Source organism: Empidonax traillii, unplaced genomic scaffold (genome assembly GCF_003031625.1).
Source record: "Empidonax traillii isolate 1590-97213 ecotype Southwest subspecies unplaced genomic scaffold, ASM303162v1 scaffold1565:size90414, whole genome shotgun sequence".
Taxonomy (NCBI): Eukaryota; Metazoa; Chordata; class Aves; order Passeriformes; family Tyrannidae; genus Empidonax; species Empidonax traillii.
In genome coordinates, this window is record NW_020956758.1 from 27511 (window position 1) to 49383 (window position 21873).

The 21873-nt window shown below is 36.8% G+C and overlaps 1 protein-coding gene across 1 annotated transcript in view; it reads right to left on the bottom strand.

Moving 5' to 3' along the window:
* Positions 1 to 1771: 1771 nt before the first annotated feature.
* The window catches only part of LOC114070461 (ankyrin repeat and sterile alpha motif domain-containing protein 1B-like), a gene marked incomplete at its 3' end in the record, with an annotated part of 45152 nt that continues 25050 nt past the window's right edge, over positions 1772 to 21873 (bottom strand). Inside the window, exons 3-4 of the mRNA XM_027907894.1 lie at positions 16255 to 16391; positions 1772 to 1952 (exon numbers count right to left, since the gene is read on the bottom strand). Coding sequence (XP_027763695.1) covers positions 1772 to 1952; positions 16255 to 16391 — 318 coding nt within the window. The remainder of the gene's footprint in view (positions 1953 to 16254; positions 16392 to 21873) is intronic.

The window sequence follows — 21873 nt, forward strand, 5'->3', positions numbered from 1 at the left end:
TTTTACTATAATTATTTCATTTACTGATTGTAAATTAATGATTTACTGATGGTAAAACATACTCTTGAAAAACTTGGAAGGACGATCTGAACTTCAGACATTTTGCCTTTGTTATTTTTTCTTAGCTTTCTCGGCAGAGATAAGAGAAAAGTCAGTTTTCACTCAATCCATAAATCAAGTCATCCACAAATTAGAAACATTTAGTTCTAATAAGCATGAGATTATAGTTCCAACTTCAGACACAGTTAAATGCAAAAAATTAGAAGTTACTGAGTGTAGCCCGTTGTAAATTTAACCAAAGAAGACAAAAGTAAAGTGAATCCAGAATCTATTAAGAACTTAACAAGAACTGTGCAACAGCAGAAATCTGGAGAAGGTAACATGTAACGTCAATGAATGTTCGTTCTGTTTTCTTATTTTTGCTTTTAAACATCAAGAAGTATTTAGCATCATTTGACTCCCCAGAATAAGATTGTGATCACTGAAGAGAATTTATAGTAGATAAAACCCAACAACAATAAAAAACACACAAAGCCCTAAAGAATCAAAATATCCCAGATAAGTAAAAGATACCATTTGAATTAATTATTTCTAGTTAAGATTGAAAAGATTTGCTATATCCATAGCATCCAATATAAATACAATCTTCTAGTTTCAAAGATAATTTTGACTATATTATATTATAGTCCACAAAACCAATATGAATAATTCCTGATTATTTAAACTCTTTCTTTATCAAAGCAGATAGAATTTCTCACTCTTATTTCACAACAGTTCTCTAACAATATAGTTTTCCTTTTATCTAGCTATGAAATGAAGTATTCTTTTAAATCATTGAAAAGCTACGATTTTGAGAATTTTCAAATCCTATCAACAAGGAATGTAGAGGATTAATCTAATTTCAAGATTAATCCTACAGAGGCCAATTGATATGCTTGCACTGAATTTCAACATTTGTATTATTTTTTATTTTGCATTAATCTACTTCTATTTATATCCTAAATACCCTATCTCTTTACAATCTGCAGATCCCATAAACTAGCTATTAAAGATATTTGTTTCAATACATCAGCTTTCCCAAATACCATACTCTTCTGCTACAAGTTTGGCTCAAATAAAGCTACTCGCATATGAAATTTGAAGGGACAAAACTAAATGCTTGGGTTACCAACAACTTTCCACTCCTGAAGTTTTGATCTATGAAAAAGAAAATATATTTTTTAAAGCATTTTCATGATGTAAATCTCTATTTACAGATAAAACCTTCACCATTATGATGACGCTATCACTCTGTTCAACTCTTACCATCTGAGTAAATACACTGAAGTTTTGCTTTAATGAATCCCATTAGTACTGCAGAAACAGTCTCAGGTTTCCTAGAAATGTCCCCTTCCTCATCTTTACTGGTGATTGCATAATGGCTTCTAATTACATTTTTTCAACTTAAAATTCTTATTAACTTATACTGACCACAAAATGATGAAAATAGATAGCTGCAATACCTAAATTCCAGGCAAGTTTGTAAAAAAAAAAAGTTGATTTACTTAAAGTATAACATTCGGGGGGGAGGAAAGCATGTTTTAATAATATTGGTCATAAAATATCAGAGCCCTTTGTGAAGCAGCACGAAAAAATCAGGAATAATGTTTTGTATTTATGATAAATGTATTTCAGTATCAGAGACAACAGCAATTCCAACTTAAAGCCAAAGACCTGTGGTTTTATAAAGCTTTGTTGACAGGCAAAGTAAAGTGTGGTTTTTTTTCTATACCTGGAAGTTCTTTCTCTTCAAGACTGTATTCCAGAGGTCCAAAGGAATAATTAGCTGGACTGATTGCAGGAGTAGAAATGAAACTTGCACAGCCAATGGATGAGTTGATTTCAAAATAATTGTGGCTGTGATTCATTCGGTGAAATTCCAGGGAAGATACTATGGATGTACGTTGCTTGGGCTACAAGAAAAATAAAAGTTTGGCATGAAAAATAGAAACGTTTTGTATCATTTTCATTTACCATTTAATAAATCTACCTAGGGTTTCTCTCTTTTTACTGTTTTTATTTGGCTCAAAGGCTGTACTAGTAAAAATCATTGCATGTGATAAACTGTGTAGAGATAATTTCCTTCCAAAATTTCAATTAATCCTTATTAGTGAAAATGCATGTCTTGATTCTAATCAATTTAATTCAACATAAAGTAGGCTTTTATGTTCTTGCATATAATAATTGCAATCATCTTTTGATAAGAAAGGGAACTCTTCACCAGCTGCATTGCTGGGTACATCTTGGAAAACAATTAGCCTGCTGATGTCTGTATAATGAAATTTACTAAATAATACCAAGCACTCATCAGTCCAAAACAACCCTCTGCTGTTTAATCCATTTATGAATATGCCTGAAATATTCAAAGACTGAAATGTCTAAAAGCTTAGGGGAACGGTGTCAGCCTCAAAAACAAACACAAAAATCAAACTTTCTTCATGTTTTCATGGAACAGTGTGAAAACTTTGTACTACCTTATGTCAAACATTTACTTTTGAAGTGAACTTCTGAACAGACCCCACTTAATGGTTTGCCTTTGGATTGCAGAGTAGCTTCAGAGCATGAGAAACTCATTTCTTTTGGGTGGATCTACACCATAAGGTGTAGAAATTAAATCTATATAGTGTCATCAGCAACAACTTTTTCATTACCCAGTCCTGTTCTCGTCCCACTGCACCACTGATTAATATAGACATAACCCTAATGCTTGATGTCATGGGTTATAAGCCACAGACCACTGCTGTTTTGCAATGTCATGCTAAATAGTCTGTTGCAGCACTCATCTAGCTTCATACACAAAATATCCTGACCCCACAATGCTCCTTGCCACATCAAGACCAATGACCTGAAACATAAAACATCTCCAAAAGAGAGGAGGCCCTGCATCCAGGTTGACTGCTGACTGTATATTTATTTCACAACAGCAAGAAACTTTTCAGGAACTGCTGCTTTAAATAATTAATGCTGGAAAAAGTAAATAGAAAAAAAAGAGAGAAAAAGGTGCTTTATCTCTTCTTATTCTGGCATGTCAAGCTTAACAGGTCAGAGTATTTGTAAAGGTCAAGAATTTTATACTTATTAGTGTCAAGACCAAATTATTGTCTTTGAGAGCACTAAGATCTTCCTTGGACCATGAAGCTATTCACCATGCCTTACTTAGAACATGTTAAAATACAGTCAACCCCAGTGAAGTAATTTTCAATTTTTTTGGTGGTCTATTTATTATTTAGGTTACAAGTCCTGCAATGTTTGTGTTCCAAATACCAAACCAGACTGTTTTCGGTAAAAATTCACTCTTTCTATAGGAACGTCAGAAAAAAAAAATCAACCAAACAAACAGACTTAGGTTTGTATCACGGTGATTATTTCCTAAAGTTGTGTTGGGCACCATGAGAATTAACTGTGTCCAGTTAAAACTGAGAAAAATTGCAAAGGAAACTTTGGGCATTCATCTGGAACTCATCTATGGTCTATTGAGGGGATTTACTTTCTTTAATAATTAAAACCAGTTTCTGCTTTGAAAGGCTGACTCCTAGGTTTAGTAATTTCATGGGAGAGTTCAATGAACAGGGACAGACTCCAATATCAAACAGTCTGGTTGAAAGTCATTGTTTGGGACCTGAGCCAAAAAAACTCCCTGATCAAACCAAAACCATTCATGAGTATTAATTAAACCTAAATGGCACACTTTTGCTAGACAACAGATTCATGAATGACCTAATTATTTCTAAACCTGAAAAAGACATCCAGTCATTTAGAAGCATGTTTCTGGCCCTTTCCCAAGCAACGGTGTCTTTGCAGATTTGCAGGATTTAACTCCTGAGATGAAAAGGTGCCTCTTCAATTAACATGATGTGTCATATTCTTCATTATTCTTTAGTTGAGACAGTTTCTACTTAAATGGGCACTTAGCATGGTCCAGTTCTGTTTCCCAAAGCAGTTTCAAAAGCAACTGCTCTGGCCTTTGTCTAGTCAGGTCTCCATCCACTGCTTTGACTGTGTGCCCCTTTCTTGAAGTCAGAAGCATCTGATACCCCATTTGGCCTTTTACCATCTTAAAGTTGATCAGTTGTTTGAATACACCTAAGTGTGGTATTACAAGCTCTACATATTACAAGTATTACATACTCTAATATCTTCTAGAAGTTTCACAAAAAAACATCTGTGAGGTCTTGATGGATGAAGGGAGGAGAGGAAGTAGGTAAGCAAACTAACAAAAAAAACGCCAAATTGTTCTGAAGCTTCTTTTACAGATCAGTTTAGTTTACAAGTACTTACAGATTCTAGAAGTGTGTCTGTCAACAAATAACTATTATTGCTCTGGAGACATGGGTTAGTGATAAAAAAATAATTCTAGAGTGATTTTCAAAGACAATTATGGAAGCTAGAAATATATTTTATGTTTGTTGTGTTAAAATGCAACCATCTGAGGACCTGGGTGATACAAAATAGCTTCTGTATGATTTGGGGCTTGGGCATTATTATTATTAATTCAGAGAAACATTTTTCAGTTTAATATGTCTTTCCAATCTAAGGATTCTGAATAGAACCTCACTCAGCCTCTACTGCTCTACAGCATTATCCTTCTGCTATATTGTTTGGAGTTAACAAGGTCTGTCTGTTAACATGTCCCAATAATTTTCCTACGTAAGTACAGAGGAATCTAGCATCTGAACTTTTATAGCTAACTAGAGGAGTCTTTTGCACTTTTGCTGGGTCCTGTAAAATATTATGCTGTTAAAAGTACACTAATTGTTCACTAATATATGGTAAGAGAGACTCAGTAAACCAGCATGTGTTGATTGCATCTCTCTGCTGTTATTTCTCTGAAGTACCATTTGCACAAAAAAATATAGCAGAAATGTAGGATTAAATTCCATTCCAGATTTGGATAACTGAATTTACAGCATAGATATATACATCTACACTAGGTATTTAAGCTCCTGTAACAGTCAGTTAAGATCTAGTTAATAAAATGAAGAGTCCAGCGAACACTTTGGCTCACCACAGCCACCTCGGTATTAAATCACTTTTCTTAATGCAGGTATCGACCATCAGTGCAGATTCCCTACGACATCCCACCTAGCTCACATTTAGACATACTCTAGAAACCTTACTTCCTTTTTGAGAATCTGAAGTAAAACTCCAGTCTTACCAGCAGAAGCCTTCGTTTCATGGATTGCCTCTGCCAAAGCCACCCTTTAACTATATTTACCAAGAACTCCCGAGATAGGTTCTGAAAAATTCTAAGATTATTTACTATATGGAATACCATAACCTAGTCAGGGGTCAAGATCTCCTAGTGGAGATTGTACAAACACAAAACTCTGTCCCAAAGAGGCGATGCTTAATTTATTCTTTACAGCCTGCTTTGTCTGTCATTACATGTCTTCTCTGTACTACTCAAAAGGTCTGGACATGCTTAGATAACCCTTGTGAAACTGTAGGATACTTATGGTTTAACTTCACCCCAATATGTATGCTACATAGCTGCATGCAAATTTGTCCTTAAGTAGATTTGTATTCATTACATTCGTGTGTTTAATTTACTTGTTATGTTTAAATCTCTTTAATGACTCAAGTTTACTTTTAAGACTTTTCTTCACAACTATTACTTCAATTGTCATAATACCAACCTAGAAAACCCTAGACTATCCTAAACTATCTTTAAAGGTCTTGCAAGAACAAGACTTAAATAACTTTCAAATCAGGTCTAACAAGAAGAATATTTTTGTGTTTTATCTGTAGTGAACATATATCAATGAAAGATACCACTTTGAAACTGTAAAAACAGGAAAGGCATCCAAATACTAATTAAAAAGACAAGTAAGGATTTAATGCTTCCATGAATGACATTTGCATGCAAATTCTGTAATGCTACCATGACTGGCATGGAACACTATGAGCATGGAAGAGATCATTCAAATATTTTTTACAACATTTACCAGAACAAGTAGGGCAAAATTCCTTTCTCAATTTGATAACAAAATATTTCTCCAGCTTTGATGTACTCTACAGGCTTGTGACTTTGTCTTCTTTTATCTTTGGGATTTGCGCACATAGCACCATCATAGTCTTTAAAAAATTGATTTTCACAACAGTCTGTACTATGGTAAAGCTATTTGACCCATTTTACAGATGCTAAACTAAGGTATAGAGCTTTCCCAGGGGACAAATGTGTGGTTTATTAAACCACTGAGAATGAATGAGCCTAAGGAAATCTGCATTTGGCAAATCCTACCAAATTCCAGCTGCCCTACATAACGTAAAAACTGGTTTCAGTTGCATTATACCATGCAGAAAATGTATGACAGAGAACCGAACCCACATTCTCAAATTCTTGCTAGCACATAAAATATAGACTTATCAAAACACGCAAGCCTCTTCCTCTAGGCTCATCTCACATATATAATACAGTATAAGCGTAGTCATGTGGCCATATAAATCTCGCATTTTGGTACCTGCCCAGATGATTCCATTCTTTCCATTCTCTATTTAGCTCACTCCTACTTCAGAAATTTTCCATTCACCAGCTTTTTTCCTTCTAAAATCCCATTCTCTTTCTGTGCTCTCATTTCCCCTTTCATAGGGTCACAGAATGGTTTGAGTTGAAAGGGGTCTTTGAAGGCCATATGTCCAATCTTACCTTGAACACTTCCAGGGTTGGGGCATCCACAACCTCTGTGGGCACCTCTCTTTTTCTGTTTTCTCCTATCTATTGTGACATTCCTTCCATAACTACCTATGTTACTCTAAAATACCCTTCACAGTATCCTTGCTGATTCCAGTTCTACTTGGTCTTCCAAAACTTGGTTCTCTGCTTTCTCTGTTGTTTCGTCATCAAGGTCCCTCAAACTCCCAAATGTCCCTATCTCATACTGACCTTATCAGTCACTATATCCCTCTTACTGTCCCTCAATGCATCCAATTCTTAGCCTGTGTCCTCCCTTTCAAATACATCTTTCACGTCGCTTTTATGGTTTCTGTCTTCTGCCTCAACATCCCAGCATACCATCTCTATTTCTCTTCATCTTTTTTCCTCATGTACATTCACATAAATGCCCAAAACATTTATAATTTTCTTAGTAAAATACAGCCTGTGACAGGACAGGCTTCTTTGTTTACTACTGTCTCCAGTACCTCAGTTTGATTTGCAAAAATCTTCAGGTCTGATAAATTCTCATCAGTCAATGTTGCTGCCAAGAATTATTTGATTTATAGGATCTGAACTAAGGTGATCAAGTACCCTTGAAATTGCAAAAACTGGAGATTACAATGCATCTGGGTTTGATTCATTTATGTCACCTAGAAGTGAAAGACTACATTGAATTATTACTAGAATACTGAATCAATTATTCTGTCAAGCCTCAAAATACCATGTTAAACAAGCTGAAGACACAATGTCTTTTTAATAAGGTAATATAATTTTCTCTTTTTTCATTTCACAGAACCTTATCTTAAATTATGACAAAAATTAAAAATACAAGCAGTTTCAGCACCCATCTTGACATTCTTGTTTTTACTTCCCAACATCTTAATTTAGTCTAAAAGTAGAAAGTAGAAATTACACAGTCTGGCAAGTAATATATCCCAAGCAGCCACACCAGGGAGTTTACAGGATCGGAGTGGGGGGAGGAGGGAGGAAAAAAAATGAAGAAGAAAAGGAAAAAAAAATACTTTTAACTGGTTTTTAACCTTAAACCCTTTCAATACTAAGAGCATTACGCATTATGTAATTTTTAATGGCATCATAGTGGAGTACTGGAGTACATAATTAAACGTCAGAGGGTTGCAGCCTCCTTCTACCTGTGGCCTTATCTCAGATGACACATCAGATGGGAAATAAATACGGGGAAAAGCTGATCTACTCCCAGTTTCCATTTTCCTTGCCTTCTACTTTTATTTTAATTGCAACCATATTGCAGCTGTGGGTTGTGAGGAGTAGCAGTCCTGAATGTTAAAAACTGCAACACCTTTGTAGAGGTTTCCCTTCTCGACAGATGTGACCAGATTCTGAAGATATACCACTATAGCTATCCTGGGCAAACACTGGTTGAAATGAGATCCAAATTGCGAGAGATAAATTTGATAGATAAGAAGAATGTCTCAGCTACTAAAATTTCCTAAGTTTCAAAGATTAAAAGAAAAAGTGTTGTTTTGCCTAAAACATTTAGAAAAAGAATGTAAGGCCATTTTCTTCAAAATAGTTCAGCTTCCAGCTGTTAATAACACCCCATTTTGATGTGCAGATTATGAAAATTGCTTATATCATGATATTTTTATATCAAAAATTTTGAAGGGCCAAGCTGATGGCTGGTTTTTTAAGCTGCATGCTCCAGAGAATATGCGTGTGTGAAAATGGGGTGTATTTTCAGATGATGATAAAGGATTAGTGAATAACTAAGGTGCTCAGAACCATCCCATACTACACAGAAACAAAGGAAAGCACTAAGAATCTGGTGAGATACCCATTAAGGCACTATAGGTAAGGCTTTAATCTTTCAAATTCTGAGTATGTTACTATTTTCAAGCACCATATGTAATAGGGTAGGGCAACTGGTATGGATTTATTCACACCCCTACCATTAATTGTCAGAGAAGGGTTTCCAAAGCAGAATTACCTACCAGGAATGGTGCTTGGTCCAATCCAATCCCAAATCAGGCCCAAAAGCAGATACGTTTGGAGAAAGAGAAGGGCATAGGACCAAAATTACACCCAGGACCATGTCAACAATTAACCAGCATAGATGACAACCTTACAGAGCTAAAAGCCCATTTTACTAGTGTTGTATGCAACTTTCAGTATCTGACCTACCTTTATGCTCAATATTTCACATGGTCTGTTTCAAGTTCAGATAGCAAAAATGTTTTATTCTGTGCATGGCTTATGTTTATATTGAATCGGGAATTGCAGCCTAGAGAATCTCTCCAGGTAAGCAACCAACTTCAACTAAGGAAGACATATGCATGTACAAATGATACTCTAAAAACTTAACACTCTTCACAACAGAGTGGTATTCTGCTTTAATTTATACTTGCGTTTTAGCATCCTGTTGAACCTGTAATTAAATGCACTCACATACACTGTTTGCCATTTTCATTAGTACTGTGTACTGGGTAGATGTGTTTATGTTTTCATATTATCTCAGCTCTAATTAAAATAATCTAAACAGAATTATATTTTACAGTTACTTGTCAAAGGAGATCTCTTACAATGCATCTCTTTAATAATCTTCTGTTTAATGTTGTTATTAAGTAGTCACAAAGTATCCATTATGCTCCAAGGATTTTTTTTTTTCCTAATATTCTCCTCTGGAGCTGTTACATGTCTTCTACCAATTAATTCTGTGGTAAAATGGGTGAGTGGGGGGTGTGAGGGGTGTGTGTGTGTAGGAATAAGTTCTGGGAAACAATTCCAACCACAACCTTTTTTTTTTGTATTCGGTATTCAGTACTCCAGATTAAAATAATTTCCTAATGTCTGTCCTATTTTCAGTCATGCATAGATGAATTGCTAACCACATCTTAATGGCATTGACAGTATACCTCTTACTTTGCTTTGCCCTCCTTTTTTTAAAGGGCTATTTAGGAGTTTTATATATATGATTGTTTCTTTGTTTATTCATTTCAACATCATTAGAATGAGAATACATCAAACTATGTGCAATAGATTTATACAGACATTGTCACGTAGACAGAGAATATTCTGAAATTCATTTCCATACCTAGAATCAAGGACACTGACTGCTGCCAACTACCTCAATGTGTCTGCAGTGCAACAGATACATGCAACCTTGGAAACGCTACGGAATCCAGAAAAAAAACTCCAGACTAGGCACACTAAGGATGAGGGCCAAAACTAGTTGTCTGTGGACTGTAAAATACATCTTTATTTTAGCGGATTTGGGGAATGCTCAGCACCTTCCAGAACTTCACTAAAGCATGTACACAGGGCTGGCTTTTACCTTGAATATGATGGGTTTGATCCCCCACAAAAATCATTACTCTCAGTAAAGTTTCTTTAAGTCTTATTTATCTCTTGTGCTAAGCAAGGACACTGCACATGGTTGCATGAAGTCCAGCACCAAAACATAGCAAAAAAAGGAGTGTGCACACGAAGAGGAAGCACAGTGTGCCTGCTCAGCATTTCTCCATGGCAATTTTCCTGTTTATTCCCCGACTGGCAGAGCACGTTGTAAGTGGAGCTGAGCACAGAAAGCATTTCATAGGAGAAAGTCCTTGCACCCCAGCTGTTCTGTGATCTCATTCAGTTGATACCTTGGAGCTTTGATGTTTTGACTTTTTTAATTTTTGTAGACCTTAGAAGTAGTTATGTAGTAAAGGTAGATTTTAGAGTAGCAGCAATATTATCCCTTTACCCTTAACACACCAGCTCAAACCCCTGTTACCCATTCCCATATCAATTCCCTAAATTCCTTAGCATGTTTAGTCTCTTTTTCAAGGCAGAACATCCTAACCCTGTGCAAGAAGATACAGACATAGACCCAACAACCTTCAGGCCTAGAGTTCTGGAAGGCCTCCAAGGACATTACGTGCTCTGAGGAAGATGAAGATGAAGAAGAGGGGGTCCCAAAATGCCCCAGACCCAATTTCCAAGAGGCGTGGTGGGGTCAGAAGCTGGGTGGCGGCAGGACGGGGATTGGGCAAAAATCATTATAAAAACTGTGAACATCTCGATTTCGGGAGCGTGCGCTGGGGGTTATTCCAGAAAGCCTGGGGACTCATTAAACCTTTGTATCCTTATCTCCTACCTAATTTGGCTTGGAGTCTTTTTTCCTCGCAGCCATTTAGGCAACAGAGTAAATGAGTGGAGAGAATTTATTGCACAACTGTGTTCACCAGCCCTCCTTTTTATGACAAAACGTAACAAAACAGATTTTTTGTGTGTTGCAAAACAAGTTCAGTAGATGCAACAATGAGTTCTCATGTTTTTGTGCACAGGTGCAACAGCTGGCAGACACAGGATGTGCCAATTCAAGCTAAGTGTGACAAGGCATGCATTTCATTTGTGAACAACTAAGGATCCTGCAATAAGGTTCCAGTATAGGGGAGAAACCAGGTGGAAATAGTTTCACTGTTTCACCATGGGGAAGCAGCGACACTAATTCACTTGAAAATCCTTTTTATGGAACCACTAGTTCTGAAAATTTGTTTTCTGGAACTATGATTTTCCAGAGCTTCCTCTAAGATGATTTGTTTGTTTGTTTGTGTTCAAAGTAACTCCTGCACCTATCTGGGGAAAAAAAAAAAATTCACTGAACATAAATTACTACCACTTTTTAAGTGAGCTAGACAGGCTCTGGAACAATTATCTCCTAACAGCTAGTCTGTCCATTTATGTCCAGGCTGATACAGGCAATGGAATGTCATGGTCCCTGTCTTTCCCTATGCCTAGATGAACCACATATACACAGGTTTGACAGGCTCACTGTGCATGGACAAAATAGTTGTACACCTGGTAGCCCAAACAAGTGGGATAGGTCTATCAGAGGCTACGTGTGTCCTGCAGGATTCTGTTTGCACTTGCAGAAAAATGAGACAATTTCTTTTGTCCTCTAATGTTTAAACTATTAGCTTCTGTTATACTGATAGATGTCTTAGCCAGATGAATGAAGAACCACAGATTAAACTGTAAATTTCTTCAGAGGTTTAAAAAAGATAAATAGAAAAAAAAATACTAGCATAAAGACAGAACATCCAAATCCATAGGAAAAAAAAATTATAATGAATAGATTATTGTATATCTTAGCAATAAAACCAGAAAGAACAAGATGATGAAATTTCATCATGTCAGGAACCCTGAAATTCTCTGTTTCTTTGTCTTTCTACCAGAAACCCTCTTTATATCACTGAAATAACACTTTTATGAAACTGAATTATTCTCACAAAATGAGGAAAATACTAATTCATGATAGATAAAATCAAAGTAATTTTAAAATAATCCACATTTAGACATCAAAAGCTGTACCTACAGTAAGCCATTTGAAATATATCTTAAAAAGACAAGAAGAGAATATGCAAATGCTGGACTACATTTAATAAACAAATTTAAAGGCAAGAAGTCAGAATTCAGTTTTATGAGAATTGGTCCAAGACCCACGAGTGAACAGCACCAGCAAAAGAAATAGTCTCTTAGGAAATAAAGGTTGCCTTCCTTTCTCTATGGATATAGCTTATTTGTTCAAATGGAGCTGAACAAGTAAATAAGTAAGGAGAATCTCATTAAACTGAGTAGCTAATAAAAAACACATGAAGCATCACAAGTAGCCCAACTTTGTTCAGGCTTCATCCAAACTGAGAGCTTTAGGAATTGTGATAGAACAAGCTCAATTTTACTATCACTTACTAAAATTCCAGTCTGATACGTTATATTTGACTACATGTACTAACACAACTGAGTTAAAACTTGAAGGAGACTTTACTTACTTGGTCTCCTAGCACATCTCATTTTTGATCCCATGTGCTGTTAGTATACTGCACAGAGGCATGCATCTTTAACCTGAAAGTGTATTATTTTCTCAAAGTCTTCACTAACTAGCAATTCATGAGCTAAAGACTTAGTTAAGTCTTGTCTGGACAATCCAGGAAAAAAAAGATCAAGCAATTAAAACCTGAGCTACATTCTGTTTACTTCTTCTCTACATACACATAACTTTTCAACAAACTCTTCTTTTTAGAGACTCACTGTGGGAAAATTTGAAAACAAGAAATATATTTGCAAAATGCTAGAGCAGAAGTACAAACCTTAGCTAAGATGCACAGCTGAAAGAGTACACAAATCCCTGAAATACTGAAAAGTGTGCCATTTTCAGGACTGAAGGTAGTAGAGGTGGGTGGCACAGTGGCACTGAACCTAATACTGTTTCTGAGAGCTCAGTTACTATCCTTCTAGAGTATTGCACCGTGCCAGGGAGATAAACCATTTCCATTAAAATGGGCTTCAGCTTTAGTAATATTATACTGAATTGAATAGTTGAGACATATCCAAAGAGAGTTTAAAATAGATTTTATAGAGCAATGGGATCTCATAAGGGACAAGTGGTAGGGTCACAACAAACTGCAGGTTTCTCACCTCAAAATTAATCATAATTAATTGAAGAAAGGATAAGTTTTCAGAAAAGTGAGTGAAAGGTTGGGGGAAAATTGAATTCCTAGCCAGGTCTTGGGATAGCGTATATTTTTTATATATGAAGGGAATACTTAGGGCCAGGTGAGGAGGGGGCACTGCATCGTGCTAAACCTCACATTCATACAAACATCTTCAAAATCTGTCACATACTAAAGCCTGTATATATGCCCTACCATCACATCAGCTGGCACATACTCCTAGAAAGAAAAGGACAAAGAAGTAGAATGATCCTCACTTCTCCCATCAAACCTCAGAATTCTCTTTTTTCCCCCTCTCTGCCACCACCTGTCCTCACCAGACTGGTGGGAGGAAAGAATCTTTGGGTTTTCTGCTGCTAGTTCACAGAATCAATTAGGTTGGAAAAGACCTCTGAGATCACTGAGTCCAAACTATGACCGAACACCATGATGTTGACTAGACCATGGCACTAAATGCCACATACAGTCTTCCCTTAAACACCTCCAGAGATGGTTTGATTTTACCAGACACCTCCACCACCTCCCTGGGCAGTCCATTTGAATGTCTAATCACCCCTTCTGTTAAGAAATTCTTCCAAATGTCCAACCTAAACCTTCCCTGGTGCAGCTTAAGACTACATCCTCTTGTCCTGGTTACACAGAAACACAATGTCTCTCCTCACAGCTAGTAAACCATTGCACGTACAACTCTTCAGGAAAGATAAGGTTATAAATTAAAATAAAAATAACAGTTGAAAGGCCAGACTTCCCTGGCAGTTTCATCCAAGCTGCCAAAGCCCGCCTAGCGCAAAGCAGCTGCTGAAGAGTTTCCCATTCTGCCTCTTATTGGCACTTTCCTGTGCTGGATCTGCTGGACATGAAAAGGGAAAGGAGCGACAGCTGTTTTGGAAATTTATATTATCCCTGGCTTAGATCTGTTCAAAATCTATTTATTTTGCTAGAAAAATGCAAAGAGGCCCTGGCAGCCAACAGAAAATTAATTATTTTGCATACATTGTGTAACACTATTCATTAGTTTTACATGAGTGGTGAGAGGTCAGTCAGGAATAGAATCCCATTGTGCTAACCTTCAAAGAGCTTGCCATGTAATTGAACAGAATAAAGGAATTCAATGTGCAGGCAGCATTAACACTAGCGGTTAGCAAACAGCACATTGCAAATATCTACAACTTCTTTGTCTAAATTTTTCAGTTGAGATCTTGGGGGAAGGTGATCAGATAAGCAACAAAAACAAAACCAAAGAAGAATACTGATGGGATGTGGATTAAACACATGGCATCTGAATGCTATGGTGTATCCAACTTGTCATGTATTAGCACATAGACTTACAACACACATTATGCACTCGTCTACATGTGCCTTTCTGCTGTTGCTTTCTGTATAGAAAGCATGCCACGTGTAGGACCACACGGGAGACATTTTAGAAAATGTGGTAAAGTTCTGACCATATATATCACACAGCTAGCTTTTGTTCTGCAAAACGATGAGAATGCTGGGAGTCAGTAAATGGTATGATTTAAATTTGAATATAGCTCCCCAGAATCCGCCGAATCCATTCAGAGTTAATAGCAGGAGAACATCACCATTCAGTGTTCTGGGTCCATCTGTTGGCAATATCATGATGGAAACAGCTTTTAAAATGCTATTTTCAATAAACTATCACACAACAGCTTGTTCCAACAATATTCCAGTACCTTTCTGTTTGTTTGCTATAAAAAACAGCTTAGAGGGAAGGAGACATTTCAGTACTATACTGATGTAGGGTGGGAGGGACAGAGACACTACAGGAACAAGCTAAGTGAGAAACAACTATAAAAAGAAAAAAGGAGAAGAAACTGTTATTTTAGACCTCCTGCAATCTAGATTTAAACCAGGATGTGGAACCCAAATTATGGTAGTGTCAAGAGAAGGACAGTCTGCATCCACCAGTCACTAGAATTATTGTTCAGCGACAGTGTCAGCCACTGGAAACCCAAGGGCTCCTAGACACAAATGGGTAGTACACCTAGTGATTACCTACAATTTTGCAAGACTTGCTGAACTGTGTACTCCAATGAGTATGGAAAGGAAGATTCACCTCCAACATTGTAAAACACTCAGTTGTGTGGTACCAAAACAATCTGTCCTACATAATTCTTCTGAAAATATCATCTATCCATCAGCTTACTTCTCAAGTAAAACAAATGCCAGTGACATGTTGATGATACATCACCAGCATCAGAGTGGCTCAGTTGCAGCTCAGTAATAAAGAACAGATGGCTGCATTTGAAACCAATAATTGGCAGGAGAGGAATAGAAGTTCTTTAGGTTCACACCAAAAAGTTTCACAGTTATTCAACTGATCATGCAGTTGTCACAACCAGTTTTGGCACACCTAATGTCACAGCTTTTTAAACAAGGAACTAGATCATCCCAAGGTTTCTTCTGATCTATCTTATCCCATGATCCTGTGATTCTAAAATAAACTGCTCTGTGCTGATTACCTCTACACTACCAACTCAAGTTCTAAGATGTATTTCTCGTTAAGTTTTTATTTTTAAAGGCTGTACTCCTTCAAGAATCATAAGGAGCACTCAAGTTTCCCACGAATTGTGCATCTTGTTTCCTGAACAGTATTAGAAATATGGATAGTTGGGAAGGATGAAAGTTGAGAAAAAATACTATATGGGAAGGTAAACCAAAGAAGTTATGAAATATTGTAAGTTCATGTAAATGGAGAGGCAGAAAGAGGAAAGTAAACCTGAAAAAGCAATATGGAATTAACAGTGATAAAATCAGAACATATACTGGAAAGAAAACTAATAGTATGTAAAATTACAAAATATTGCATAAGGACTTCATCACTAGCGGTACAAGAAAAATGTACTGATAGCTCCCTATACATTTGGGCTCATTCATAAAATATTTTATCTTCTCCTGCCATCAAGATTGTTTCTTAAATACAAAAAATATTTTGTGTTCTGTTTATCTGTCTTTGACCTACTTGCATGTGTTAAGTGACAACACCCTCTTAGAACGCACGCATCGTAGCCTGCTGCTGAAACAAAAATTACAACTAATGAGAGGCTGCTTATGGCAAGCACCTACCTGAGGACGTATAACTTTCACTATGTTTTTAAGTGCAGTGTCTGGTGATGGAGGAGAGCAGTCAGGTGTTGGGCCTGTAGAGCTGTTTCTATGGTTACCAGATCCTGGTGCGGTAATTGCTACCTGAGGTGCGTTATCTGCGAACAAAAGTATAATTTATGTGAACTTACAAATGTTTCATACATTTTAAAATAAAAAAAAACAATTTTGAAAACAGAACACTCTTTCAACTTACAAAACCTATTATAATTTAAATATATTTGCTGAGGAATATATCGCATATCTACACTTATTTTGTCAGTGCATACATGTATTCTATGTTAAGGCAAGACACACCATTCTCTCAGTACTTAAACAAAATGAAGTGGAAACTAAGCACAAATATTTTACTTCCTTTATATTGCATTAGCAACTGTGAATCCAAATACTACCACTACAACAGGGGTGACTTGAAAGGGAGATTAATAACGCAACTCCTACCTCATCCTGGAAAATCCTAACACATACAATCCAGCCCAACATGTTATATAAACACATATTCAAATTAGAGCATGCTACTAGACATCATCAACCGCTTTCCTGAACATTGTGATCAGTGTAACTGACCAGCAAACATTAATTACATAAAAATGTATTCAGTTTCTCAATTAAAATGTGCATCCTCCACAGAGCTCTACATGGCACTAGCTACCTTTCCAGCAGTATCTCAGCTAGATAATCTACAGCTGGCTTAAAAATATCTACACATGTGCACTTATATGGGAAAGTGCTGTTTGGTCATATTTTGCTCTTACCATTTTATGGCACTGTAAAGAACCACCGAAAGGACTTAAAATATTCTTACTTTCTCTAAATGTTCTTAGTGTTTTTTGATCAAGGTAAAGTTAGTGAAAATCAGATCAGAGTACAGAGAGGACTACGAAATAGGTTTCCAGCTGTGATAGTAGCTGAGCACCAGTATGACTTAGCAGGAGGCCAAAAACTCCACATTACTTCACACCTTTAGAATTGTATCAGCAAAGAAATGAATTAGTTCAGATTCTGGGGAAAATGTCATTGCCTGTGCACAGCTCTCTATCTTTACCGTGTCTGTGAATTCATAGATTACCTTTCTTTGTGATTCACAAAGACATGTGCTCCATGCTCCTAAATGTGCTGTTACAGCTGCAGCTCTGCTTTAAGACAATGATTACATTCAAATCTTATGTGTGTGGGCCTCAACTGACAACTGTAGAGTTCACAGGAGAAAGCCATTTACTTGCGATTGCAGTGGTTCTCCAACATGTGCTTCCACTCTGTGGATAAATCATCTCCAGAAAAACCCGAACACCAATAAGAAAAAGCAGTTCTCTTAAGCTGGAGAATTTTTGCCTGACCAACTTCTGCAGGTACACACATAAGCTCCTCCATCTGCACAAGTCAGAAACACCTCTGTGAAAGCCATGACAGAAGCTTCTCCCTACTGACCTGAAATTCTTGGAAGCGTAACAGAGAGATCAAAAGGAAGGAAATGCCCAGTTACAATAACAAAGGATAAAGAGGAAGAGTTGCAAGAGTGGAGACTTCATGGTCTTTCACACTTAGAGATATGAAAGCATGGATGATTCTAAGATATACTTCCTGCAGAAACACTATGTAACTGCATGAGGTCTTTAAGTTTCTAATCAAATACAGACTGACAAATTATTCTTCTAAAATAACATCAGGCTGGAACGTTTCAGCAATACCATTACACTTAATGAAAGTGTAAACAAAAGTTCAGATGGCAGTTTGGCAGATATCAAGAATAGACACATCCTGTAGATAACCTCAGGTGTTACCTGTTATCTGACAGTCACCCCCCCATCACAGAAACAGACAAGTCCAACTGTTTTGAAAAGTATCTCATCAAAATTGCCAGTCCTTTAGGTATGCACTCTTAAAACACAGATCAGTTAGTTCTTCCTGAATCATTGCAAATGTGCACAGAAATCTTGAATCTGAAGTAATTTGTTTCAGAAATTAATAAATATGTGTTAATACCATGAATCAAAAGAATTTTTATACAGCCTTAGAAACCAACTTACTGTGAATCCTCATAATAACATACCTGATGTGGAAGATTTTTGATAGCATTTCAGAAAGCCTTAAGCCCCTCTTATGCCTTCCTGTCTGACCTGGTCTCTAACTTTAAACCTGTTCACATGCCCCACGTAAATGAGTATACTGTAATTTGAAAGCCCAGCTCATCAAAGGAGGGACAGGGATTCGACAAGAAGAGACCCCACGAAAGCCTTGCCATACTCTGAAAATCTCATAGTGAGGAGGAAGGCTAGATATGAGTGTTAGTAGCACCTTAGTTGAGCTGAAAGTCTCAGCCTCTTTTGCTCCAGAATATGAAATAGCATCTTCTTTCACTCTGTGGACAGACTCATCAATACATAATCAGCCATGAACCTCCTGACTGAGGAATCAGGGAGTTCCTTTAAGAGAGCCCTGCACCGTGCTTGGTCAAAGGGACTACACTGTCAAGAAATGTGGGAATACAGGCACCATCTGGAAGGTAAGAAGTACATTCTAGAGTCAGAAATCCTCCACATGAGTCTAGCTAAGTGCACTTACTGCACTTACGTACTCACTGGTGTGAAAAACAGAATTACTGTCTCTGACAAACAGCTAAATCTATAAAGAGCACAAATTCTTCCACAAACTACTTCAGCAGTCCCTGGTCCTTTTCGTCACTATTTCCCTGGGTGGCTGTGTTTAGCACAGCTGCCCTTTAGCTATTCAGCACATGAAAGCCTTGCAAGTGAAATCGGGGAGTCTTGCAGATGCAGAAGTATCTCAAAGATGGATCACTTAAAGGACAGAGAGAAATACAGACTGGTGCTGTTGGTAACAAATACAGTTTTCTGCCCACCAGCTTATTTGATAATCACCTCATCTCAGTTTAACCACACTTTAAATATGCAGAAGAGGGTAACAGAGGGGTCAAGTTTTTTGTCTTTGCATAAGAAAGACTTTTTATTGACACTGATCAATGATATCTCACTGAAGAGGAGGTTTTGCCCCTAAATACAGTCCCACACAAGTGGCATCAAACTGACTGGGAATGATGTTCTTGGAAGGGAAACTTATTGGAAGCCATTCATGAGGGGAGGAAGGGCTGTTATATGCTCCACTAAACAGAGCTGAGAAGAAATTCTCCAGCTATAGTGTGTGACGACAATCATAACCAATTCAGCAACATACACAATAAGCAACAATCTCAGAAAAGAGTAGTTACAGTCTTTCCTTCCAAGCAAAATTAAGTGGCAACACACACAAAAAAAAGGATCATGTTTTAGAGTCTAAAAATAAAACTTTGCAAAAAGAAGCCAAATATTTTTCTTTGAAATAAACAACCCAGAAAAATATCCAACTGCTCAGTACTTCATGGCTTCCCTCATTTCTCAACAGGATAAGTGTCTGACATGTAATGGTTTCTTGTAAACAATTTCTTTATTGTGGACAGCTGTTTATTTTCACAGTAGGATCTTCCCATTAGGCAACCAGTAATGATTTACTACCTGGGTCTCCATCACCATTAGAGAACATCACCATCAAATTAGTTCCTGCAACCAATTTGGAGGACTTTTCTGTTTATGTATACTGTACTCATAGTTTCATTAAAAATATATTTGAATGTATTTTCTTTTTTAATTAAAATATATATTTTAATTTTCTCTTTCTCTGGTGACAAAACTAAAGCAAGCTTTTTGGTAACAATATTGGCAATACTGCAAGTTTCAGGGGAACATTTCATGGGAAAAAGAACTTAGAAACTTGAAAAATTACCAAATTTACCCAGGAAAGATTAGCTCTCCTGCTGAGTTTCTGATAGGTGCTACAGAAGGAGCCAACAGGGAAGTATTCATGGCTGTCCTTCTCTTCTAGTTCCTGGCTCAAGTTGGAATAATCTAGAAGATGTTTCTGTATAAGTTAGGTAACACCAGGCTCCAGGGATCATCTAGCGGCTAAAAATTAATGAACTGCAGCATGCTCTAACAATATTCCTTCCTGCCTCCATCACGCAAGGTTTATGTAATTGGAGCTTATTCTGATTTTTAAAAATGGTTACGGAGGACTTGTTGTTCTCCATTTCCTCTGTTTCAGGGAAAAGGAAACAGAATAGAACAAGGATAATATACTACATTATTAACAGCAGTGGTCACACTAGTGCTTCACACAATTTGTTTAGAAGCTGAAGGTCAGGTTGTTCCTATCACCATTTAACAACCTTTTACTGTCAAGCAACTCTAGCATTATTTAAATTACAGCAACACATAAACCTGTGGCTTGACTTCAGCCACACTAGAACTCAATAATATTAAATCAATGCCACCAAATCCAACAACCCAGATTAGGTTTTTACTGGCTGTCCTGGTTTCAGCTAGGATAGAGTTAATTTCTTCTCTATCTATTAGAGTGCTGTGGTTTGGATTTGGAATGACAGTGGTGTTGATAACACACTGATGTTTCGCATTTTCTAAGTCACGTTTGTCACATCTATCCTAAAACCAGGATCTTTTTCTTGTCTCATGCTCTGCCAGTGAGGAGGTATGCAAAAGGGAGGGAGCATAGCCAGGACATGTGACCTGAACTGACCAAAGGGATATTCTAGACCAAGAACATCATGCCCAGTATAGAAACTGGGGGGAGTTACCCCTCAGCACTGGGGCCGATCTGGATTTGGGAAGGGGGCTCTGGCATCAGTCAGGCCATGGCAAGCAATTGTGTTGGGCATAATTTGTTTTCTCACTTATTATTGTCATCATTATCATTTCCCATTATTACTGTATTTTTACTTCATTTTCTATTATTAAACTGTTCTTATCTCAACCTACAAGTTTTACTTTGATTCTCTTCCCCATTCCACTGGATTCGGAAGAGGAGAGAGAGGCTGAACGAATGTCTTTGTGGTGTTTAATTTCCAGCTGGGCTTAAACCACGACACTGGCCTATTCCAGTTATGCCAACATTTTACCAACAGTTGTTTTATACATTCTTACAGGAAAATGATAAATAGAAATTGGGTAACATTGAATAAGAAGTAATTAACATAATTAGTTTTTAATTTACAAATTCAAACGTCACTTCATATGTGAAATATTTATTTTTTCACAGCATCTTTTTATGATAATGTTAAAAGAGGAAGGAAGCAGCAAGAAAACTCCTCAGAAAATCTATTTTTCCCCAACTTTCATATAGAATACAATTGCAAAAAAAGAGAGATGCTTTTTGAGAATACTGTTATCTATTATCCAGTTCAATATTACTGAAGCCTAATTAATGTAAGCATAGTTATTTTGGTCATAAAAATGTTTAGCTCTGAGAGCACACTAACCTCATGTCTCACAGAAAAAATATTATATAAGAATTAACATCATAACCAATCCTTTCATAGGAATAAAAGATGGGTCTGCTATCACTGACATTATACGTACTCAGTGATTCATTCACAATGCAGTTTTTCAGTACAAAAACAATTTTTGAATAAAATGAAATCAAATTATGTAATATGTTATATATGTCTATCTAATGATACTGTTCTTTTTTAACCATTATGGTAAAATAATTATGGTAATTTTTTTCTGAAGT